At 47.8% G+C, this 25,753-nt stretch overlaps 1 protein-coding gene across 2 annotated transcripts in view; it reads right to left on the reverse strand.

Annotated features, from left to right (window-relative positions):
* Window positions 1–2,338: 2,338 nt before the first annotated feature.
* The window catches only part of LOC119977114 (cytoplasmic dynein 2 heavy chain 1), a 734,352-nt gene continuing 710,937 nt past the window's right edge, over window positions 2,339–25,753 (reverse strand). For both annotated transcript variants that reach the window (XM_038817726.1, XM_038817724.1), the window contains 4 exons: window positions 21,021–21,130; window positions 20,765–20,846; window positions 7,541–7,657; window positions 2,339–3,069 (listed from right to left, as the gene is read on the reverse strand). In XM_038817726.1, the coding sequence (XP_038673654.1) occupies window positions 2,911–3,069; window positions 7,541–7,657; window positions 20,765–20,846; window positions 21,021–21,130 (468 nt within the window). In that variant the 3' untranslated portion in view covers window positions 2,339–2,910. The remainder of the gene's footprint in view (window positions 3,070–7,540; window positions 7,658–20,764; window positions 20,847–21,020; window positions 21,131–25,753) is intronic.

A 25,753-nucleotide genomic window follows, 5' to 3' on the forward strand; every position in this document is an offset into this window, starting at 1 on the left:
AGAGTCCAAAAAAGGTTAGAAGGGGTTACTGGGATAAGGTGCAGGTGTGGACGTGGGTAGGGTGCTCTTTCCTCGGGTTGGTGCAGACTCAGTGGGCCAAATGGCCTCCCTCTGCACTGTAGATTCCAAGATTTATCCCGATATCTGTTCTTAATGGAAATCTATCAATCTCAGCTTTGAAAATCTAAATGAACCCAGAATTCACAGCTTTTTGGGGAAGAGCATTTCAGATTTTCAGCACACTTTATTTGAAGAAACATGACTGTCTAAACATGACTCCAATCAGTTCTAATTTTAAGATTAATACCCCTTGTCCTAGATTCTCCCACTAGAGGAAATAGTTATGTTATTTTATTCAACACTAATAGCAGAGAATATTATGAAACCAGAGGAAAAGGATGTTGAGAATTGACAGGATCCTTTATCTAAGCATTTCCCTTTGATGTTTCAATTGACCAATTTTATTCAGAACTCACCTCCAAAGAGGGTAAAAGAAATATCCTGGGCTGGATTCTCCGCAGTCCCACGCTGAAATTGCGGCCGGCGTAGAATCCACTTTCACGTCGTAATCGGGTCAGGCACGGTTCGTCGATTCGCTGGGCCCCCATATTCGGTGTGACCGGGTACGCCGCGCTGCCGGGGGGGGCCATTGCCAGAGGCATGCCCAGCAATCCTCCGCTCCTGGCCGGTCGAGTTCCCGACAGCGAGGAACTAGCCACCTATTGCCGGTCGAGATGCTGGCGTGGCGGCTCCAGCCACCCTGGTCGGGGGTGGCAATTGGAGACCAGGGGAGGCCTTATAGGCGGCCGGCATTTAACTGTGTGGGGATTAAGGCTCGGGCGCTCGGCCGATCGGGGGGTCCGTTTTTTCGGGTGTGCTTCTGCAGTACAAGTCCGCCATGGAGCACGGCCACTGGAGGCCCCTGCCGTGCACATGCGCGGACTCTGAACCGGAAGTGCGGGGGCACGTATCCGCAGCTAAAGCTGCATGATTCACTCTGGGTCCCAACTAGTCCCCTGCAGGGCATTGAATTCGTTCAACTTTTTGGAAGGAATTTCTGGAGTAAAACTCCACCGTTTTTACATCAGCGTGGGGACATAGCGTAAGAGTCCAGCACCAGGCCAATTTTTCTTTGAGGATGATTTCAAAGACTGGAGTTTTATAAACCCTCAGGATCAGGCTAGTGGAGGGGCGGGGGGGGGGGGGAGATGTTGTGGGGAGCCTAGAAAATTGGGTGGGATGGCAGGGCACCATTGTCTACCTGCTGCTACTGGTCTTTTATTAGTAACGAGGGAGGTGTTGGATGCCCACTTCCCTTGGGCCAAGTGGCCACTTGAGGGCCTCACCTCACCACAACTGGTATTTAAGCAGGTACAGTTTGGCTTCCTCCACGGCTCCACATCAGCGGCTGGTTGCAAACCCAGCACTGGCTACCATTACCTGTGGTGCTGCTGGAATTGGAGAGCTGATCCATCTTATTGACTGACAGGTCTTGGAGGCGGGACATCCTTCCACATGGCAGTGGAAACCAGATTCTCAGGCCAATAACTGCCAGAAGACTATAAAATATGATTATGGCTTCCTGGGTCAGCAGGGGCGGGTTGGTCGCCATTTTTAGGCAGTGTGCAACTAGTACACCACCTACGTGTACAATCCCGCCTCAAATCTTAGTCTTGACTTTCAAGGCTGATTTTGTTAGAATCCAAAGTAAGCCCACAATGGAGTATTTAAAATTCAAGATAAGAGGTGGGACATAGGGAGACTCTCGCCAATGAGGTGCTGGTTAGATACAGACTGGTGAGATTCCAGTCAGACACAGACAGCTGAGGTTCTGCTTAGACAGACAGGTGAAGTGCTGCCTAGACAGAGATGGGTGTGATTCCAGCCAGAAACAGACAGGCAAGGTGCTGCCTGGACACAGACAGGTGAGACGCTGCCTGGACACAGACAGGTGAGATGCTGCCTGGAAACAGACAGGTGAGGTGTTGGCTGGATGTCTCATAATATAAACTGGGGTCCCATGATATTAATATGTCTGTACATGAAATCGATTCCGGGAAAAAATGTTAGTTATTGATTGCCTGTATCATTGATGGCAGTTGTTTCATTTCTACTCACTTATTAAGATGGGTCTTGGCATCACATTTGCATTTATTTTTATATAATAATTTCTGAAGCTAGGCATCAGTCTCGGAACATAAATGAAGCATAAATTAGCTGGAATTCACGGCCTGTTCTATAGAATGCGATATGGGAGTGAAGCATAAAGAAAACTTCGCCTCAACAGGCAGGCATCCTGTCCAATGATCTGTGACATTAATAAATAAAATGAAAGAAGGCACATCAATCTATTTCTTTATTCCGATATCAAAATTTTACTGATACAAACAAAACACAATGCAATGTTCTTTGGTAGCCATTTATAAAAGCATGACATGACTAGAGTAACTTGTGCAATATTAAGCTTCAAAATTAATTATAAGAGTGTGAACAAGCATTTCTTAGAGATCACAAAGAATGAGAAATGCATTCTGAGGGTTTATGTAAGATGATAATCATTCAGAAACATTTCCTTTCCAACAATCAATCGTCATAAAGTATAGAATGAACTGAAACAAGGTAGTAATTAATTGCAGAAATCTGAGCTGTTTCAATTATTTCTAATTAAAGTTCTGCAGCACAAATAATTTAGTTAAGTAGAAATATTGTCTTAGTCAGGTGTAATTTGCACAATAGAAATATTGTCATATTCAGGTGTAATTTGAAATACAATGTACCAAGTGTATCAAATGTGATCGGCAGTAAGTAAACGTCAACAGGATGTTCAATAGATAAACACGCAATCTATTGTATTTTTTTAAATTTGAGATTTCATGTTTCAAAGATTCTGTGAAAAACACAAACAATGAATTACTGATTTGTCAGGAATAGTGCTGCCCCAGACTGAATCCATTGGTCCTGGCTGACTCCACAGGGAACATCAATGTTTATTACCACCCGATCCCGTTCAGTGCTGGTATACACTGGCAACGAAATGCACTCTTCAGGAGAGTATGGCCCATTAGCACCCTGCAAGAAAAGATTCAAGTTAACCAAAGCCAAAAACAACTGAGAGAATAAAAGAGCTTAAACAGTTTTGTGAAATCACCAGCAGGCAGCTTTTGGGTGTCTAAGCCAGAAAAATCAACAGGAACTAACAATTTGATCAAAACAGGAAATACGAAGGCAAGCAAACAATGAACAGTCTTGGACAGCGCGTCCTTTTGTGTCACAACTTTCTGGTAAACTGTCGGAGCATAAAAGACCTTGATTGAAAACTAACTTCCACATTTTTACAGATAAACATTTCTCAAGTGTAAGCAACTGTACATTAATGGGAAGTAGGCATGACTGGCTATTCCATAAAGGAGGGAGCGGAAGCCTTGGAAATTTGTTTAGAGTTCACTTATGTTCTTCTTTGGTGCTCGGAAAAATATATCAAAGGGGTTGGTCTTATTTTCATCCAGCCACTTTTTTTGCAGACACACAAATGATGGTCAGGATATTCTAGCCCCACCCACCACTGGAATCTTCTGGTCCTGCCTAAGGTCAATGGATATTTGGCTGGCCAGCCCGCACTCTCTGCAGCGGATCCCAGCCGATACCTTTTTAGACATTTTAAAATTTTTATTACTCAAATATCACATATTTCATATAGAACTGAACAATTCAATAATCAATAATATTCTTTATTATTGTCACAAGTAGGCTTACATTAAACTGCAATGAAGTTACTGTGAAAATCCCCTAGTCACCACATTCCGGCGCCTGTTTGGGTACACATGAGGGAAAATTTAGCATGTCCAATTCGCCTAAAAGCACATCTTTCGGGACTTGTGGGAGGAAACCGGAGCACCCAGAGGAAACCCACCAGACACGGGGAGAACGTACAAACGCCGCACAACCTGTGACCCAAGCCAGGAATCGAATCTGGGGCCCTGGTGCTGTGAAGCAACTGTGATAACCACTGTGCTACCCATATTTGCTAAAGGATGTTTGTTTTCCCCTGGACTGGTCTCTTGGAGTATAACCATTCTAATATTTTTGTGAAGACTGACATAACAGATCTTTACTTGCCTCACTTACAAAATTTCTCTAAATATTAATAGAGTTTCCTGATGATCTTGTAAGGTCTACGACCACCACCAGCCACAAACAAGGAGGATAGCGATGGATTTGGGAAAGGGGACACCAAACTATTACACCAAAACTACAAAATGCTGCGTGGATGTTTCATAGAATCCCTACAGTGTAGGAAGCCATACGGCCCAGCAAAGCTGCACCGACCTTTGGAAAGAGCACCCCGCCACGTCCACTCCCCCACCCTATCTCCGTAACCCCACCTAACATTTTGGACACTAAAGGCCAATACATCACGGCCAATGCACCTAAACTGTACATCTTTGGACTGTGGGAGGAAACCGGAGCACCAGGAGGAAACCCACGCAGATACGGGGAGAAAGTACAAACTCCACACAGACAGTCACCCGAGGCCGGAATTGAACCTGGATCCCTGGTGTTGTGAGGCAGCAGTGCTAACCACTGTGCCAGCATGCCGCCCATTTGTGATAGATACACTGTGAGTACAGGCACTTTGATCCAGTCAATGTCCTGGACCGTGATTTGGAACCCCTGAGATTCAGGGACATTTAAAAAAATATTTAATCTGGCTTAAATATCATTCACTACAGGGAGCAGAGAAGTCAGAAGATAGACAGCACAATGAATTATGTAAAGGGTCATTATGTAATTTGCTACATGCATAGGGTAAAGTAAGGAGGCTGTTTCAGCAACACCAAAAAATAATCGCAGGCCCAACCGTGATTACCTATTTATATTGCTCTCCCTCCACAACCCCTTTCTTCCCCAAACCTTACTTTCTTCTGTGTCTGCCCATGGAAACACTTTCCCCGACCACTTGCAAATGCGATTTCAAAATTCCCAATGTCTAGCTTTTGGACCTCCATTCACCGATACATTTCTGCAGCTATTGATCTGCCCAGCCACACACTCGCCCCCATTTTAACCAGGTTCCCACTAAAATTGTTACTCTCAACTTGGCCATTTCCCTAGTAAGACTCTCATCTCTGCTCCCTCAAGTTCAATACTGACATGGATATGATAGATGACTAGGAGGCTGGTTTAGCACAGTGGGCTAAATCACTGGCTTGTAATGCAGAACAAGGCCAGCAGCGTGGATTCAATTCCCCTACCGGCCTCCCCGAACAGGCGCCGGAATGGGGCGACTAGGGGCTTTTCACAGTAACCTCATTTGAAGCCTACTTGTGACAATAAGCGATTATTGTTATTAGTTTAGATATTCACTGCCACATCTGGCTGGACCATATAAACATTTTTTTTTTCTTCTTGTGAGTGAGCATCATTAGCATAGCCAACATTTATTGTGCAGCCCTATGCCCTTGAGTGGCTTCTTGTGAGCCATAATCCTGAATCACTGCAGTCTCATATGGTGTAGGTATACCAAGTGCTGTTACGGAGAGAGTTCCAGAATTTAGACCCAGCGACAATGAAGGAACGTGATATCGTTCCAAGTCAGTGTGTGGCTTGAAGGGAACTTCCATCTGGTGGTGTTTCCACACATCTGCTGCCACTGTCTATCTAGGTAGTAGAGGTCGAGGGTTTGGGTGGTACTGTCAAAGAAATGTCATTCCCTCCCCTCCAGTTTCACTCTTCTGTCAGTGACCTGGATGGCACTGCATTGAATGTTCTGCTGCCTTACTTCACTGTTATGAATGCAATGTTTTATATGATAATTAATGTTTTGGATTGTCTCTTTAAATCAAGATGGAATGGAGGATTGAACAGAGTTAAGTGATCTAATTTCTGCCTGTGACAGCAAGCCTGTGTGACTTGGTTACCATGGTGGCGGGGGTGAGATAAATGTATGTGCCATATATCACAGCTGAAAACAAAGCCAAGAGTAACTGGGCTGACTGTGGACAGACTTTCAGTCTCTGAGGCTTTAGATAGAAGGAGAGAGCAGTTTCTCAGAAAAGACAGAAGGCTGCAGTGAGTATGGTCAGCAGAGAAGGGTGTACTGCTTTTCTGTGAACTACCAGGCAGAATGTAGGAAGGAAGACAATCTCAGGTCAAAGAGAAGAATCCTGCAGCATTCCAAAGACACTGGGTGGGATTCTCCGACCCCGCGCCGGGTTGGAGAATCGCTGGGGGGGGGGCACAAATCATGCGACGCTGCTCCAACCCGGCGGGGGGGGGGGGGGGGGGGGGGTCGGAGAATCCCGCCCTAAAAGTCTGTCTATCTCAGCCTTAAATATATTCAATGATAGAGCATCCAAAATCTTGCTCAACAATTCCAAATATTCACAATCTGTTGAGTGAAGAAACATCTCTTCATCTCAGTCCTAAATAATCAGTCCTTTGTCCTGAGTCTGGGTCCTGTGTTCTGGATTCCCAGACAGGGGAAATAACCTCCGAGTGTCTAACTTGTCATGTCCCCTCAGAATCTTGTATGTCTCAATGAGATCACCTCTCATTCTTCTAAATGCCACACAGAATGGGCCCAATTTACTCAGCCTCCTATCAGAGGACAACCCTTCCCATCCCAGGAATTAATCTAGTGAATCTTCACTGTGCTGCTCCAAGGGAAGCATATCTTTCTTTAAATATGGAGACCAGTACTGTGCACAGTTTTCCAGGTCTGATCTTACCGAACACCGGTACAATTCTGGCGTGACTTTCAATCCCTTTGCAATAAAGACCAATATTCCATTTGCTTTCCTAATTTTTTTGCTGCACCCACATGGTAACTTTCTGTGTTCCTTGTATGCGTACACACCCAAGTTCCTCTGAATATAAACAAGTTTCACAGCTTTTAAAAATATTCTGCTTTCCTATTATTACTGACTTGAATAACCTCACATTTCCCACATTATACTTTATCTGCCAGTTTGATGCCCATTCATTTAACCATATGCCTTTGTAGCCTATTTGTGTTTTCCTTACAGCATGCATTCCCACACAGCCTTGTATCATCATTAAACTTAGCTTCATTAGTCTCGGTCTAGTACAGCACGTAGTGGGTACATTTGATTATTCATATTTTTTCCCAAGTTATTCATTAGAAAAAGCACTGGAGTCGAGCACACACAGGAGAATTAGAGAACATTGGCATGTTTAAGCTCATAAAATGTTTGGTTGTTAGTTTACTAGATGATTCAGTACCTTTTTTGTAGGTACCTTCTAAATGGCTTTTCAGTTAGTTAAGATGCCATGCATGCTGCCTTGCAAAAATTAAAACCAATTAAGTCACATTTCAAAATGGATGTGTACAAAATTACTGCCCAAAGTTGTGTTGCTTATCTAAAATTAAACAAAAACTACTGGAAATGCATATTAGGTTAATTGGCACCTGAAAAAGTAGATTATGCTTTATGTGGGGCCTGGCATTAAAATAGTCTTCATCAATACTGATTAAGGTGGATAAAGAGCTTAAACATTTAGACCTTAAACAACTTGGTACCTGAGGAATCCAGGCCATATAACAGGGGGGCACAGCTGACACGCTGGGAGAATCATGCTGGTTTTCTGAAAGTCGATTCCCATCAAAGCTGCAACCCTCTAGATAGAGGCCTCCAATCTGCCACAGAAACATATTAAATATTTAGTTGCATATCAGGAACCATTGAGTGCCAAAACCCAATTAATTCACTGTAATAAGGATAGAAAAGACTCTGAGAACTAAAAGCCATTGCTGCTGATTAAAAACAGGAAGCTAATGCTTGCAACTTGATGTGTGAGAATAGGAAATCTGATTCTAACAAATAACCTCTCCATGAGGGCAAACTCTGAAAACTTCCCTTCTCACCCAAAGATGGAAGGATAAGGTTTATTGGCACCAATTGCACCATCTACCTGCAGATACAATTAAGCTTACAACATCAATAGAACTGTGCTCTCTGTAGACAGAAAAATCTTTTACAATCTCATGTAACAGACATTAAAATAACAGGAATTACATAACAATGGGGATTAGAGTGCACGGAATCCCTTAGAGAGTTATTTGCATGATTTCTAACCAGGTACCCAAACATAAAAGTTAGAACAGCACAGCTACATGTTATAAAACAAAATCCAAGGCCTGAATTTTATGTTCCGAGAGCGCGTGAAGTTGGTGGGGCGGGAAGCGGATATAAAACCCACTCCTGGCCAAGATCATGTTCACACGATATTACGCTGGGTGGCCAATTAAGGCCCGCCCACAGTGATATGTGACTGTCAATAGACTTTACAGTACGGGTGGGGTGGAAACTCATAAGACACCGGGTCTAATGGGGACGCAGTAGCTGCAGATGTAAGTTGAAGGCTCCTTGAGCACAACAAGAGCTCGTCAAGGGTGACATTATTTGGGTTAATTATTTAGAAATTTGTGTTGTGTTTGGCAACTTTGTATGTTCTTTGTTTGTTCATTTAGAATAATGTAAGCATTTATTTTGTTTTAATGGGCTGAATTGGCGTGACGGTTGCGATAGATGCCAGATGCAGCACATGCTTGTAACTGTTTGGCATTGTCTGGTTGTGCAACTTTGGTTGGTTTAGCATTTAATGATTGGAGGCAGTGCCATTGGCATGAGGAAGGATCGATGCCTTGGATGCCTAGCTGAAGGTTTGCAGGATGAAAGCATCCCTGGTCTCCCTGCCTCCCTAAAGGTTTCTATCATCTGCCTCCATGTCTTCACTCTTGCCTCCCCAGTCTCTTCCTCAGTCCCATCACTAGAATCAACCTCTCGGGTCTGTGGAGCTGCCTCGCTTCCCTCACACTCCACTATGACCCACCTTGCCTGGGCTAGGTTGTGCAGGGGGCAGCATGTGCCAACTATGAGGGACATTCACTCTGGAGGATACTGCAATGCTCCATCGATTGATCCAGGCATCTGAAAAGCACCTTGAGCAGCCCGATGGTTCTCCCCACCACCACCCTTGTGGAGGCAAGACTCCTGTTGAACCTTGCCTCTGCCTCTTTGTTTGGGGCGACAGAGTGAGGTCATCAGTCACATTTTAAAGGGACACCCTTGTTGCCCAAGAGCCATCCATCCAATCATGCAGGAGCTACGAACAGCCTTGGTACTTATGAGTGCCATAAGATGTAATCATCATGGGAGCTCCAGGGCAATGGGCACAAATTTGGAGAATCTGTGTCCCATGGTCATACACCATTCATTTATTGAGTGTAAGCCCTTTCAGGTCACAAAGGCTCCCGCTCATCTGCTGGTGCCTTGATGGTCACAATAGTGAAATCTATTGCACCCTGGATTGGGGGAACCTAGCCACTGCCGCAAAGCCTCTGGCCCTCTCAGCCTAGCTGCCTTCATCTGTCTAATTCATAGATGTTAACAGCACAGAAGGAAGGCATTTGACCAATCACGTCCATGCCGATTAACAAAGATCTGACTTCAGTAATTCAATTTTCCAAAACTTGGCTCATAGTCCTGAAGGTCATGACAGTGTAAGTAAATATCAAAATATTTCTTAAATGTTACGAGAGCTTCTGACACAACTACCATTCAGGCAGTGAGTTCCATACTCTCACCACTTTCTGTGTGAAAAGTTTTTTCTTCATCTACCCTCTTATCCTTCTACCTCGTATCTTAATTAAGTCTTTTCCCCCTGTTTTTTAACCCCTCTACTAATGGAAAAAGTGCCTTCATATCTACGCTACTTATGCCTCTCATAATCTTATACACCTCTATCAGGCCTCCTCTCAGACACGGTGAGAATGTGCAAACTCCACACAGAGTTTGCGCCTGGCACCTTGGCAGTACCACCCTGGCAGTGCCACCTGCATGCCAACCTGGCACTACCAAGGTGCTCAGATGACACTGCCAAGGTTTCAATCTGGCATTTTTGCTTGTGCACGATCAGGCCGGGGTTGCCCAGTGTGGGTGTTGGGGTGGTGCAAGGGGGAGGGGCTGGGACGCCCTCCCATACTGCGCTCGGGCTGGAGGTGAGGTTGGGAATTCTTTTGGAGGTCTCGTTATAACGGGGAGTTCTGGCGAGTAGAGCGCACCATTGTAAAAAATGGGGCTATGTGTGACCTCGGCTGCTCGTCCCCCTCTTCAGGCCCCTTATTTAAAGCAAGTCACGTTGGATAGCCTGTGCGTGCCGGGAAACATGCAGCTAAACGCGCTCGCTCAGAGATTTTGTTCCCTTTCGGGAGGATCGTGTCCAGTGTCTTTGGTGGACCGTATCATCTTGACCTCGCTGCTGGCCAGTGCCTCTCCTCTCAAAGGTCTCTCCCGAAAATGCTGCCCACTCTTACCTGGCCTCCTCAACCTCTTGCAGAATCATTACGGCACAGAAAGAGGTCACTCAGCCCATCGTGTCTGGCTCTCCAAATGAACAATTCACATTGTGCCATTTTTTTGACTTTTCGCCATAACCCTGCACATTCTTCCTTTTCAGGTAACAGTCTAATTCCCTTTTCTTTTTTTAAAATAAATTTAGAGTATCCAATTCATTTTTTCCAATTAAGTGGCAATTTATCATGGCCAATCCACCTAACCTGCACATCTTTGGGCTGTGGGGACGAAACCCACACAAACATGGGGAGAATGTGCAAACTCCACACAGACAGTAACCCAGAGCTGGGATCGAACCCAGGACCTTGGCGCCGTGAGGCAGCAATGTTAACCCACTGCACCACCATGCTGCCCCCTAATTCCCTTTTCAATGCTTCAATTGAACCTGCCTCCACCACACTCTCAGGCAGTGTATTTCAAACCTCATCCACTCACTGCATGAAAATGTTTTTCCTCATGTCGCATTTACTTCTTTTACCAATTATTTAAAATCTGTGCCCTCTTATTCCCAATCATTTCACAAGTGGGAACATTTCTCCACACCTACTCTGCTCAGACACCTCATCGTTTTAAACACCTCTATCCAATCTCCTCTTAGCCTTCTGTTCTTCAAGAAAAACAGACAAAACATCTCCAATCCATCTTCATAAGTGAAGTTCCTCATCCTTGGACCATTGTCAAGAATCTTTTCTGCACACTCTCCAATGCCGTCACATAATTCCTAAAGTACAATTCCCAGAACTGGATGCAATGTTTAGTGTCTTTTATACATTCAACACAACCACCTTGCCCTTGTACTCTATGCCCTTATCAATGAAACCTGGGATACTGTAAGCTTTATTAACCACACTTTCAACCTGTCCTGCCACCTTCAGTGAATTATGCACAGATATACCCAGATCCCTATGCACCTATACCTCCATTAGACTTTTGCCCTGATCTTAAATTGTCTCTCCATGTTCTTTCAATCAAAATGAATCACTTTGCATTTCACCATATTGAACCTTATCTGCCACTTGTCCATCCATTCCACCAACTTGCTCCATACTGTCCTCCTCACAGTTCACAATGCTTCCAATTTTCATACCATCTACAACTTTGAAATTGTGTATTGTACACCATGATTTAGGTCATTAATTTATAGATCAGAAAAAGCAAGGCTCCCAACACTGATCCCTGGAGAACTCCACTATAAACCTTCCTCCATCTCGAAAAATATCCATTAATCACCATTCTTTGTCTCCTACCACTCAGCCAATTCCATATCTATGTTGCCACCATCCCTTCTATTCCATGAGCTATAACTTGCTCACAGGTTTGTTGTGTGGTACTGTATGAAACATCTTTTGGAATCAAAAGCGAAATGAGAAAAAAATGTGGAACACATGAAATGGTTAGGATCTGGAATGCACTGCCTCAGCATGTGGTGGGCACAGATTCTATTGTGGATTTCAAAAAAGGGGATTTGATAATTACCTCATCTGCATGGTTATGGGGAAAAGCAAGGGTTCCCCTTACAGAGAGCCAGAACAGACACGAGATGCCATTTTTCTGAACTGTAACCATTCTATGATTTTATAGAAATGCAAGTTGTTCATTTCAAGACCTCTAAACTTCATCTTTAAATGTTCCCATGGTCATACCACATCCCTGTGTAGAAATCTTCTCAAGCCATTTGTCCCCATACACTACTTATTTGCTGACTCCACATTACCCAAGTTCCTGTTCCACAGATTGTACAACTGTTTAGCCAATAATGGCCTAGACCAGTGAGACTGACACCATTCTCCCGCCCTGATCCACTTTACACTGTCTCATTATTTTCTTCCTTACTTTCAAAGATGTCCTAAACACTCTCTCTAGTCTCATGATTTATGTTCCTCCCTAATCTTTGTCACTCTTCCTCCCTTATTTCTCCACTTTAACAGGTCTTTCTGCACCTCAAGAGCACTTAAGGATTCGTGCAGGATTCACTCAAGTGCTGCGAGGCATTGGAGTCAGGATCCTACTGGCAATGGGCGGGACCAAACGGTGCTCGCCAAAGTTTTAAACTGATTATGTTGAACTTACACGGGATCCATCGGCCACGCGGGATCCACCAGCCTCCTTAGCGATGCCACAGCCAGGCGCTGTTCAGCACTGGTCCACGCAAATGTGGACCAGGCGGAACTGCACCCAGGGGGTCACCCGGGCTATCGGCAACCTCTTGGTGGTCAGGGTAAGTGCAGGGTGACTCCCTGGCCCTCCCCCTGGAACACGGGCACCTTGGCAGTGCCGCTCTGGCACCTTGGAGTGCCAAGGTGCCTGGGAGCCACTGCCAAATCAGTAGCACTGCCCAGATGCCAGGGCAAGAATGGCCAGGTGCCAGGGTGGCACTGCCAAGGCCCAGGCTCGAAGGGGTCCATCCCCATGAAAGGAGGGTGGGGGGGAGGGGGGGGGGGGGAGGGGGGGTTTGAAGGGCACATAAGTAGGGGTCTCTGGGAGGTTGGGGGTGACAGGTGGAGATCCTGAATGGGGAGGGGTCTGTAAGTGGACGTGGGGCGGTCTGAAGAGGGAGAATCCCCAGGGACCCCATAGCGTGGTCTCCTCACTAGGGGGGGGTCTGTGATGGTGCCCATGTGTGTGAGGGTGACATTGACCATGGGTGGGGGAGTGTGGGCGACTACACAAACTGACTTAGAGATCAGGGCAACCTTTCAAAATGGCGGCCCGATCTCAAAATTCAGCTCCCCAGTTGCCAAAAAAATTCTAAGGGCGCGATCTTCTGGCCTCATTATACTTCTCGCGCTCAAGCATAATGAGGGCGATAAATTGCGGGAAAGGCCAAACACGGTAACCACAACAGGCGCAAAACAGTTTGCCTTGCAACCGGCCTGCTGCCCTCGACGAAATTGGAATCTCATCGTAGCGTGGCAAGAAATCAATTATTACCACTTAAGCCCCATTTCCATACAATTAACGAGAGCCACCCCATATTCAACGGCTTCCCGTCATTCTGTGGCCTCCCCAGCAAGTGCTCACATGGCGTCGATTAGTACTCTTTTTTAAATACATGAACATGACGGAAGGGCTTCTGTGGGCAGCCGAGAAGGTGAGTAGCATCTTTGCTCACAAGCAAAGAGTCTGGGGGCACTGGGTTTGCTGCTCCAGTGCTCAGCGGGGGATGAGGGACCCTCGACTGGGGGTGGGGTACCCTCAGCAGGGGTGGGATGCTATGGGAGTGTGGGGGGGAAGCGCTGGGGGAGGGCCACCTGGGGAGGCAATCGCTTGCAGCACCAGCATGCCAACCCCTGGATCCCAACCCCATTCCAGTGGCAACCCTTGTCCCTGCTCGTCTGCCCCACTGATCACCCATAACCCCCACCGCCTGCTCAGGACTCTGGCTAAGTGGCTGAAGGCGATCGCTAATAGGGACTTGGCAATCGTGGGTAAGTGAGCGCTTGACACATGCCAAGTGGATTCCCGTGGGTGGGCGCGCCATGTAGCATGTGGGACTCATTGCCTAGCACCCCAATCACACTTTGATGCCTGGACACTGTGCCTCTATCTTCCAGGAAAATGATAGAACCAGGAGCACTCACTATGTTCCCTCGTGGTTATTGATGCTCCTTCGTCTCGTTTGTCCATATTTGGGTGTACAGTCATTCTGATTAGAGGGTGAACAGAATTCATGGATAGAACCGTGCATCTGGGCCTATGGACCCTCCTGTGTTGGATCAGGACTGCAACTGAGGGCCACATCGTGCTTGCCACTCATTATCAATCAGGCTTGAACCCAATGCAAATTGCAAAGTGATGCAAAATTGAATGGCCTGAAGGGTTGCTGTGGGCAGCTGTTTTAATGACTATTATTGAAGTGCAAACAAATGGAGAGTACAATGGCCTCCTTATCCCTGGTGCCACACAACAGTGTTCAACTAGACAGGACTGCTGTGGGACTCATACTGTCACAATATACACCAGTATATCATGGCGCAGACACACACTGATGGACATACACTAGGACCAATCAACATGCACAAACACCGCAGCCAATCAACAGTTAGAACACACAAACTATAAAGACAGAGGGCATCACTTTTCCCGCTGATTCTGGATGCTGCCTCTCAGAAGCACAAGAGCTCATCAAGTACAGTACAAACTCACACCACGTGCTGAGAGATTCAACTGGTTCGGACAGGCACAGGTCTCTAGTTAAACTAGCATCGTGTAAACCCACAGTTATAGTATGTCTAGTATTTTATAAGAGTTAATAAAATAGTGTTGAACCTTCTTCGGTGTTGGTGGCATATGTCTGCTTCACAAGTCCACAGTGCCCAACACTTCACATACCACTGTAACAACGGCCTGAAGCTTGACCGGGGGTGGAATGCAGGTGAGGCTGGAGGGGGCTATGAGGCCTAACAAAAACAAGGGGGACTCTATATATATATATATGGGTTGTTTTTGTGTGACAATGTCTCTTTAAGAGCTGAGTCACGGGACAATCTGTGACACTATCGGCTGATTCACAGGCTTTTACCCTCAGTCTAGATCCAGCCCTTGTACATCACAGAATCACAGAATAATACAGCACAGAAGAGGCCCTTCGGCCCATCGGGTCTGCACTGACACCTGAAAAATATCTGACCTGCCTGCCGAATCCCATAGCACCTGGCCCATAGCCTTCAGTTCACAGCCTTTTAATAAACCTCCGTTGATTGTTGCTTTCAACTCACATGCTGCAGCATTGTATTGTTTTCTGGCACAAGTACAAGATACAACAGGGATAATGTGGAAGGAGGTCTGAAAGGGTTGGTGGAGGCAAGGGCTTAAGATGACAGGCAGAGGGGCAAGGAGGTGGATGAACAATGGAAGGCAGAGGGACGACTGGGGAGGGGGAAATGCTGAACCCTGACATGGCTGCATGAAAAGCTCATAAACAAGAGGATCAATAGCTGAGATTTTCCAGCATTTTCTCTTTTGGTTTCAGATTCCAGCATCTGCAGTAATTTATTTTTATTAGAATCAAAGGGATCACGTTGTTTACTGGAAGGGATGGATGAGGATTCTAGGTGCAGTGGATAGAGGTCCAGGCGGGGCATGGGCGTCTTGCAGGTGTTGGGCGTAAGGGTGGTTGAGTCAAGGCACAGACTTCTTGAGGCTGCTAACCTTTTCCCCTCTGGGCTGCTGACATCCTGCACAAAGGCAGGTTGGTTGGAGAATTGTACGAGCTGGACTGGCACTTAAATATGACACTGGAAGATTAGAACCTTCAGCTGAGTTGTCGGCCCGCCAGGAGAGTAGGAGGGGAACTCATTTGTGCGTAATTAATAAGCTTCTAAGCACAGAATCTGGAGTGGATCCTGCTATTCTGCTCGGTGGTACAGGCGCCACTGCAGCCGCTGCTTCTGCACGGAGTCCCAAAATGAGAGAATTTCATCTCATATTTTTAAAAATAGCTCAGTGTACTTCAACAGTGATTTCAATGTGTCAATTAGATTTTTCACTGTTTAAAATGATCAATGTCAAAATAATTTCAGGGTGAAGTTTAAAGAGATCGAAGGATTATGACAGGCTTGGCACTCAAGATGTCCATCATTGCAGCATAGCAATCAACAAAACAGAAAGTTGAACTGTATAACTAAAATTCTAAGGTACAAATTAGAAGAAGTCATATTAAAGTTATAGGATGCACTGAGCGGATCAAACTTTGATGAATGCTGTATCTATTTCTGGTCACTGTGATACAAGCCATGGAGGTACTTCACAGAGGAGCCACCGGAGTGATGCTGGGTTATGAGTAAAGACTGGAGAATGTGGGATGGACAGGTGTCAAAGGAAATAACCCGGAGGTGTTCTAACAATTGTACGTAAGAGTGGTGTCAGAAAGATAGATTTGGGACACTACTAAACCACGATGGTTGAAAAGAGAGAGAAAGAATCAAACTGGTAGAAAGAAAATTTAGAACGTATATCAATAACATTAACAACAATAAGTGCAATTCAACAGAAACATTTCTGAGTGTCATTTTGGGTGAGTTTGATGGGGTGTTTCTCGACGGCCGCATTGCCCAATTCAACGGCACTTAGTGCGAAAAATGAGCCCCTACGTGAGTCTCGTCATTGCTGGCTGTCTCGCCAATTGATTCGCCTGACTAGTGCCTCAGCATGCCGCTGCTAACGGGGAGGGGCTGCTTTTAAACGCTTCCTCAGCACATTCCCAATCAACACACAAGCGTGGCAGCGCGCAGACCTGCTCCTTGCTTTGGCGATGCTGACCTGGCCTGGCTTCTTGATGCTGTGGATGCAAGACGGGACATCCTGTTCCCCCAAGGGGATTGGAGGCCCAGCAGCAGGATTGGCAATGGTGCCGGGAGGCAGTGGCTATCAGTGCAGGCAGCATAACAAGGAGGTCTGGCACCAATGTCGGAAGAAAAGCAACGGCCTCCAACAAGCTGCACCTCTCTTCTGGCATCAATTCAGCCTTCATCCCTCAAATTCCCAAAGCTCCAGCTCACAGATTACTGGCTGACATCTCGCACCTTTGTGCTTGTTCCTCAGCACCTCCTGGCACCCACCAACACAACCCCTTCATGTCCAGATGCGGTGCCCACACATGCCACCTGCAATAGACCCCATTGACCCATGAAGCGTACAGCTCACAATGCCCTCTCTTTTTCCTCGCAAGAGAAGATACACCATAATAAACGGGAAAGGGCCAAGATGGGAGGGGGGGGGGCAGAGTACCAGAGATCCAAGTACTTACCTCCTATCTAGGAGAAACCCTGAAGATCACGGGGTTAACCAAGGAACAATCACCAACAGCAAGGTTGACCTGCGTCACAGGTGTGAGGATCCACTGCCCCTTCACCCAGATGACCTGTCTCGTGAGTTGTTCATGTCAGACAAAATGATCCTTCCCTCTCACTGACCACATGTCTATGCTCTTTCAGAATCTCCATCTGATGAGGCCAGGCCATGTAGAGTAGATCACCCTTCCCCACCACCATCTGCCACCCAAGAAACCAGTGGAGAGCTCCGAGAAGAACACCAGTGAGGGATCACAGCTGTCACCCCCAGCTTCCACCAGCACAGAAACACACACCGTGTGACGTTAGTGGGCATGCCTCTGGGGCACAATCTGGTGAGCACCACACAGTTGCTGATGCACACCATGTGGAGGCAGGAACATCCAAATGAGACGGCAGCCTGAGGTTTGCTGAAGCCCAGTCAGATACCAGGCCTCTGGACAAGGTTCTCCCAGGACACAGCCATGATTCAGGAGGGGATGTCAGGTACATTCCAGCGACTGCATAGCCGATTGGAGGAGTCCCAAAGCCTTCGGTCGCTGAAGATGTTGTCTACCATGCGTAGCACCGAGGTTAACAATACTCAGGCGACGACCGCAGTGGAAAGCTTGGAACACGACTTCCGCGTCTTCAGTGGTGGAGTCCAAGGCATGGCTCAGTCAGCGACGACCATAACTGACAGTCTCAACATCATGTCCCAGTCACTGAGCGATGTGTTACAGATGCATGCGTACATTGCCGACGCACTGGAGAGCATGGCTCAGTAACTGAGGGTTATGTACCAGATGCAGATGGAAATTGCCGAGGCACTCCAGAGCATGGCTCAGTCACTGAGGACTATCGCCAGCGGCGTTGACAATGGGTAGCCTCCAGGAAATCAAGACCAGATGATTCAGAGGCCTCTGGTCCTCAGTCCAGTTGCCCCTCTGTCCCATGGAGACACATTGGGCTCTTTTGGCACCGTCAGGGAGGAGGAAATGCTGGAGGCCAACCCGGGCCATCCACCAAGGAGATGACGGCGGTCTCCAGTTTGCCCAAATACCCCCCTTTGGCGCATCTCAAGGGCAGCGGGCAGAACAGGGTAACACAGCAACACCAGTGAGTCAGCTGAGGCCCTCCGGCTCCTGGCCCCCAGAAGGCATCTGCCAAGGGCATCAAAGACCACAGGGCATGGAAAGCAGCAAGCTGCCTCCGCCTCTGATGTGCATCCAGGGGACACACCTAGACATAGAAGTAGGCCACGGAAGATCAAGAAGATTGTGGAGTACTGAGTGGACACTTGTGCGGGGTGGTGGTGTCAATATCTGTAGGTATGGGGAATGGAAATGTCAATAGTTCACTATTAAAACTTGCTACACCTGATATGAAATGAAATGAAATGAAAATCGCTTATTGTCACGAGTAGGCTTCAATGAAGTTACTGTGAAAAGCCCCTAGTCGCCACATTCCGGCGCCTGTCCGGGGAGGCTGGTACGGGAGGCTGGTACATGATACATGTGAAGCCTCTGTCACGGTAATCTTCACAGCAGGCTAGCCTGCACCCCCCCACCCTCCCATTCCCCGGCACAGTGGTCCAAGATCAAACGCCCCCGATGCTGCAGAGGATGGGTGTGAGTGTGCTGCCAGCAGAAAGACAGGAGTCAGACTTTGGCATAAACTGAGGAGCACCAGAGATTGCCTCACAGTGAGTTATCATCACTCTCCTGCCTTGCATGTTGGCCAATTGCCTGTGCCGACGCAGGCCCACCACCCTGGACATATTGCACAAACCCTTGAAGGGTGTTCGGGGGCGAGGTGGTGTGATGTGGTGGGGGGGGGGATGGAGGGCGGGGGGTGGGATTGGGGAGGTGAAGGATAGGGAGGAATCCAGGGGAAGGGGAAGGAGGGAAATGAGGTAGGGGGATTGGGGGAAGGAGGGAAATGGGAAGGATAGGAGGAGGGGATTGGGGAGATGGGATTGAGTTGACAGGCATAGTCTCGTCTTCTGTGAATGTGGTGTGGATAAGGGCCTCCCAGGTTCCCCGGGCATGCTGGACCCTTGCCGCCACCTGTCCTCCATCTTCTAGCAGCTCCTGTGGCTCCTCTCCGGGCTCGTCCTGAAGCCGCTCCTAGTCTAGCTCCTCCTCCGCAGAGAGGCTGCATGTCTCTCCTCTTCTTTAAGCATGTCACCCTGCTGCTGTGCTCAGTTGTGGAGGACACAGCAGACCACCACAAAGTGGGAGACCCTCTGGGGGTATACTGCAGGGCACCACCAGTACCATCCAGGCATCGGAACCGCATTTTGAGCAATCCGATGCACCGCTGAATGACAGTGCAGGTGGCAACATGAGGCTCATTATAACAGGTCTCTGCCTCGGTCTCTTTGTGTGGATTTAAGCTTCTTCTTGCATCTCAAGAAAATCAACTTACAGGTTACATTAAATTAAATATAAGAACTTTAAAGGTTACAGGAACAGAGAAAGGAATGGTAAGTGAATTGATAGCTCCATCTGAAGTTGGGTGTAATTGGCATGAATAGTCTCTGAATGTGTGAAGTGGCAATTCCTTTAGGTGCAATTGTAGGATTGAAATGGGTGTTGGGCAGCGAACATTCATCCCAACCACAAGGTCTGAGGACACCCTGCTTCCTGTTGTTGCACTGTAAAAATCACAAATATTACAAAATAGGATTTGAGCTTCAGTTACCTGGAAGTATTGCTTCATACCACCCTGTCGTTTAGAAGGGTTCAATATGGTATCCAGGGCTGGAATTTTCCAGCCCTTCATGCTGGTGGGACCTTGCAGTCACACCGATGTGAGTGGAGATTCCATGGCTCGCCGGCCTTGCCTTGGGGAATCCAGCAGTGGGAGAATTCCGGCAAAGAGACATGCTATTGAGAGTGGCACTACCACCACACACTCATCAGGACGAAATGCCAAGAATACCAAATGACAAAGAGAATAACAACTTTTGCTGCATGAAGAGGATGCTGATCGATTCACAAGTGGACACTTGTAAGATGAAAAGCTTCAACCCCAGGTCTTTTTTCAGCAATACTCAAGTTCTGTACTACCACGATGGCACGGTACTATCAGGGTGGGACGGTGGCACAATATTTAGCACCGCTGCCTAACAGAATCAGAGACCAGAGTTTGATTCCGGCCTTGGGTGACTGTGTGGAGTTTGCATGTTCTCCCCATGTTTGGGTGGATTTCCTCCGGGTGCTCCAGTTTCTTCTCACAGTCCAATGATGTGCAGGTTAGGTGGATTGGCCATGCTAAATGCGCGAGGTTTCAGGGATAGGGTGGGGAGTGGGTCCAGGTAGAGTGCTCTTTCGGAGAGTCGGTGCAGACTCAATGGGCCGAATGACTCCTTCTGCGCTGTAGAGATTCCATGGAACCAATACCAAGCAACTATTTGTCTAAATTTCCTTAATAGTGTTCAGTCTCCTGAAGAATATTTTTAACATTTCTTTGAAGTAACAAGATGTGTTCCTACACCATTTATGTAATCAAATTCTTCAACATTGTTATTGAGTGGTCATCCTCCTGCTAAACCTTATGATTTTTTTAACACCAGAAAATTAACAATGCTTTTTGTTAAAGCAGGTTTCCTACCCGGACTTGAAGTTTTGTATCCTGTATCTGTCCTTTCCACGTCGCAACAAATTTCAGGTTGTCTATTGAGCAACCCATAACTCTGCAATACAAGTAAATTATTTAGAGAGACTTGAGTTTATATCTAAAGTTTCTTACAAATACTCTTAGATTTGACGGAGTAATATACATGGACATCTAAATAGCTTCACTCCTCAACAGCTCTTAGTCTATAAATCGTTAAGAAAATATACATCATTAATGTTTCAAGGCTCACCTTGCAGTTTCTTGACGCAGAGCATTAAGAAAGGTATCTGGATGGAAGAGTTCAGACAGGTCAAGGGTATCTGAGAGAAGTGTCTGATTTTCAGCTTTTTCAACCCAATGCTGTAATAAGAAAGCAAACAAGAAGTACAGCAAGAGCTCGTTTCATTTCCACTCATTAGACCAATATTAGTTCAACTGGAGTTGTGTTTCATAGTTTAGTTTTTAAAAAATTATTTTTAAATACGTTTTGAATTCCAGTTATTTTAGACATAAATACAGATTGACATATGGAAAGGAATTCTGAATTTGGCATTAAAGATGAGATGAACTATGAGCATTTGTATGAATAGATGTAGTTAAACAGATATGCAGCTTCCAAAATGATTCTGTTTGGTTTGTTCCAAACAACAGCAGACCTTCGTCCATTAATCTATGTAGGTGCTCCACTTCAGATGCAATTCTCTCAAAAAAATGACTGAGGCATGATTGTCCCCCAAAATTTCGACGTTCTTTTGTGGCAGATTTTCTAGGGAATTTCTCACCAGCTCTGCCGACCGCTATCCAATGACCTATGGGCAGGATTCTCCGGAAATAATTCTAAGTGTGGTAGTGAGCAGGAATTGCCCAGCGAGGTTGGCAACGCAATTCAACGTTAATTGCCCCACTTAACGAGGCCTCACTGGCTCCTCACGGCAAATGAAAGTTTGTCAGTTAATTCGCCAGGACCACGCTTGCTAGCCACCCGCTAACAAGGTCGGGCGGCACTTAAGCTGCATTTGCTCAGCCAACCCCAGCCAGCTCGCAATAATGGCACCGAGGAGACCAGAAACAAGGGGCACGATTCTCCCAACGGGAGACTAAGGGCGGAATTCTCCGCTCCCCACGCCGGGTGGGAGAATCGTGGGAGGGCCGGGCGACTCACGACACGCCGCCCTGGCACCCCCCGCGATTCTCTCACCCCCCCCGCTCGCAGAATCGCCATTTTTCACGGCGACCTGCGATTCTCTGACCCGGATGGGCCGAGCGGCCTGACGTTCTCGACCGGTTCACGCGGCGGCAACCACACCTGGTCGCTGCCATCGTAAACATGGCGACAATACTTCGTTTGTGTCTTGTGAGGGGGCGGAGAGGAGAGTGAGCACCATGGCCGTGCTCGGGATGGGACTGGCCCGCGATAGGTTCCCACCGATCGTCGGGCCGGCGTCACCAAGCGACGCACTCTTTCCCCTCCGCCGCCCCGCAAGATCAAGCCGCCACATCTTGCGGGGCAGCGGAGGGGAAGACGGCAACTGCGCATGCGCGGGTTGGAGCCGGCAGCCGTCGTGATGTCAGCTGCACATGCGCGGGTTGGAACCGGCAGCCGTCGTGACGTCAGCCGCGCATGCGCGGGTTGGAGCTGGCCAACCTGCGCATGTGCGGCTGACGTCACTTAGGCGCCGCGGTCGCGTCATTCTCGACGCGACGCCTTGACGCAAGGCCACTCCTCACCCCCTATTCTCCCACCCCCATGGGGCTAGGAGCGACCAATTTTGCATGCCGGGCCTTGGCGCCCGCGTCAAAGCGGCGGCGCCTAAATGACGCGGCCGGCGGCACTTAAATGGAGACATGGAGCATTGATTTTGCGGGGCGGCGGAGGGAAAAGAGTGCGTCTTTTAGAGATGCCGGCCCGCCAATTGGTGGGCACCGATCGCGGGCCAGACCCCCACTGAGCACCCCCCCTGGTGCTCGATCCTCCCTCATCCCCCCACAGGCCGCACACGCAGCGTTCGCGCGCTGTTCATGCGCTGTTCACGGCGGCAGCGACCAGGTGTGGTTGGCGCCGGTGTGTACCGGTCGGGTTCGGCAGGCCGCTCGGCCCATCCGGGCCGGAGAATCGCCGCTCGACCGTTAGAAACGTCGAGCGGCGATTCTCCGAGCGGCCTGTTGTAAAACGCGGCATGCCATTTTGGGGTGGGGGGGGGGGGGTGGGAGAATCGCGTGCGGGTGCCACGGCGGCATGGCGGGAATTGCCCGGCATTCCCGCGATTCTCCCACCTGGCGTGGGGGGTCGGAGAATCGCGCCCAAGAGTCGGGATGCAGATCTGGGAAGGCTGCTAGATGCCATGGAGGTCAGGAGGGAGACCCGCAAGAGAACACCTCGGAGGACAGCTTGGAGAGCAGAGCATGGCCCGGTCACTGGCGGATGTGTCCCAGTCATTGAAGAGCATCACCGAAAGCTTCGACATGATGGTGCGGACCATGTGGCACCACCAGGGCTGGCAGAGCCAGATGATGCAGGGGCAGCCGGGGCCCGAACCAGCTGCCTTTGGGCACCTATCGGGAGGAGGGGGCACTGAGTGCCAACCCGGACCCGTCCCATGGGGCAGTGACGTGGCCACCAGCAGTCCCGAGTTCCACCCCTCTGATGAGGCCGTGTTTTGGGGTCAGCACACAGAGTGGGACGGCACAGTGGTGCATGTGCCGTCAACAAGTGAGCCGGGGCCCCCGGCTCCAGAGCACGCAGGGGACGCCCGCCAGGGGCATCAAAGGCTGCCTCCAACTCAGATGTGCATCCTGGGGAAACACCAAGATGTAGCGATAGAGCTGGGAGGGCCAGGCACATTGAGCATCACTGAGAGCACTGGGGCAGGAGGGAGGGGTTAGGTAAGGTATGGGGCAGTACTATCGGGAGTGGGCTACTGTACAGAGCATTAAACACTTTTTGCACAGCCATTATGTTGCCTGAGTCACTTTCTTGCCTGTGAGCAAAGATAGCTACTCCCCTCCCCGGCTCCCGACTGAAACCCTTCATGGTTTTAAAAAGGAGTATCAATCTGATCCAACGTGAGCACTTATAGGGGAGGCCGGTTGTTGGATGACAGGTGGCTCTCATTAATTGAACGGAAATAAGTGGTGATAATTGGTTTCTCCCAACTCTATGGTGAGATTCCGAGCTTGCCAGGGAAGCAGGCCGGTTGCACCGCAAACTGTTTGGCGCCTGGCACGGTTCCCATTTTTTGGCCTCTTTTGCTATTCACCGGCCTCGCTATGCTTGAGCGTGAGTATAACGAAGCCTGAAGATTGCACCCCAATAAATGTTTTGGGAGAATCGCGTCCTTAGAATCTTTTTCTGCAGTGGGGAACTAAAGTCACGGGCAAGACCGGCTCCTCAGAGATCGGGGTGCCATTTTTAAAGTGTGTCTCGGCCTCAAAGTGAGGTTGAGGGTGCCCCACACTCACTGAAGGTAATCAACTATTTCTGATAGGTAAAAGGCTATTTTAATGTAAATATTAAAACCCAGTTTTAATACCCATTTTAAAATAAGGATTTCAGCACTCATAACCTCAGGCCATAACAAAACACATAACTTCAACAGAAGCACAACAGCCTGACACATGCATAAATTAATTGTAGATTAAAACAATATTTTAGAACAAGTATTGTTCCAATAAACAGATTTTCAAAGTCAGTTTGACATTAAGAAATAAGCTGTACCAGTAATCGAGATCAAGGTCGAAGTAAGCACCATAGTAATATGAAGGCACCATTGTCCAGAAAATGGATCAAGTAAAGTCAGCAGAAAACCAGTAAAAACCAGTCTCGATAATAGCACAAAATCGCATTCCATAGCATACACAAATATTCAAACATGAAACATTCAGAACTTATGTTGCACATTGAGGATTGACAGTTAACCATCGAATCAAATGTATTTGATTCTCACCCAAACCAATTCGGACAACATAGAGTTATAGACAGATGGCTTTAGACTGATAAAATTCTCCTTAAACATGATGGTCCATATGGCCATCTTTATTCCGGGATGATTTGATCTAACTATTCGCTATCTCTATTTTCATATTTTCACTTTTCCACTCTGACTCGAAGTAAATGCAAGCTGTTTTGCCTTCAGCAAGAAACCATTTCTATATTATTTTGAAAGTTAAATTGTTTATAAGTTACTTCTCTTTAAGTCCTTTTACTAGCCGGACTTTATTGAGAATAGATTTAAGTTTCTCTCAATTGTAATCACGTAGAGGCAATAAAAGATTCTTATTTGCATCCGAGAAGTGTAACTCAAATTTCTACTGAGTTTTAGTGTTACGAGACTTCACTAGATCTGCAAGGTAGATCTCTACACACCCCCATCCACAAACATCTCAACACCCCTAACCCTGGAGGGGCAACCTCCCGCCCATCACTAAATGTCTGTGACCCTCCCCCCACACCGCGCAGGCATGAAGGTGACCTGGCCACACACCCTTTAATCCTCATAGGGTTTGGGGCATTCCCCCCTCCCCAAAAAAGAGCATACTCCTCTTTGGGGTCGCTGAAGGCCCCTCCCACCACTCTTCATAACTCCCCTTCACCCCTCCCCTTTCATGGGCATGGCCTCCCCTCAGGCCCTGTCCCTTGGCAGTGCCAATCGGGCTCTTGGGCACTGCTGCTGCCACCCTGTCAGTATAGAATTGGCACCCCTGCAGTGCCAGGTCTGCACTGCCAAGGTACCAGGTCAGCACTGGCAGTGTGCCAGATTGGCACTGCCCAGATGCCCTTTCCCTGACCACCCAGGGGCTCCAATGGTCTCCGAGATCCCCGCCGTGGCCACCAGATCTGGTCTCCGTTTTTTGGAGACCAGTACTAATTTGGGCTTACGCGAGGACTGGCCAGTGTGGCCAGTGAATACTGGGAGCTGGGAGACTGCAGCCTCAAATGGGCTTTGCATATTTAAATGAGCCTAATAATGCATTTAAATATTCTTA

Source organism: Scyliorhinus canicula, chromosome 14 (assembly GCF_902713615.1).
Source record: "Scyliorhinus canicula chromosome 14, sScyCan1.1, whole genome shotgun sequence".
Classification (NCBI taxonomy): Eukaryota; Metazoa; Chordata; class Chondrichthyes; order Carcharhiniformes; family Scyliorhinidae; genus Scyliorhinus; species Scyliorhinus canicula.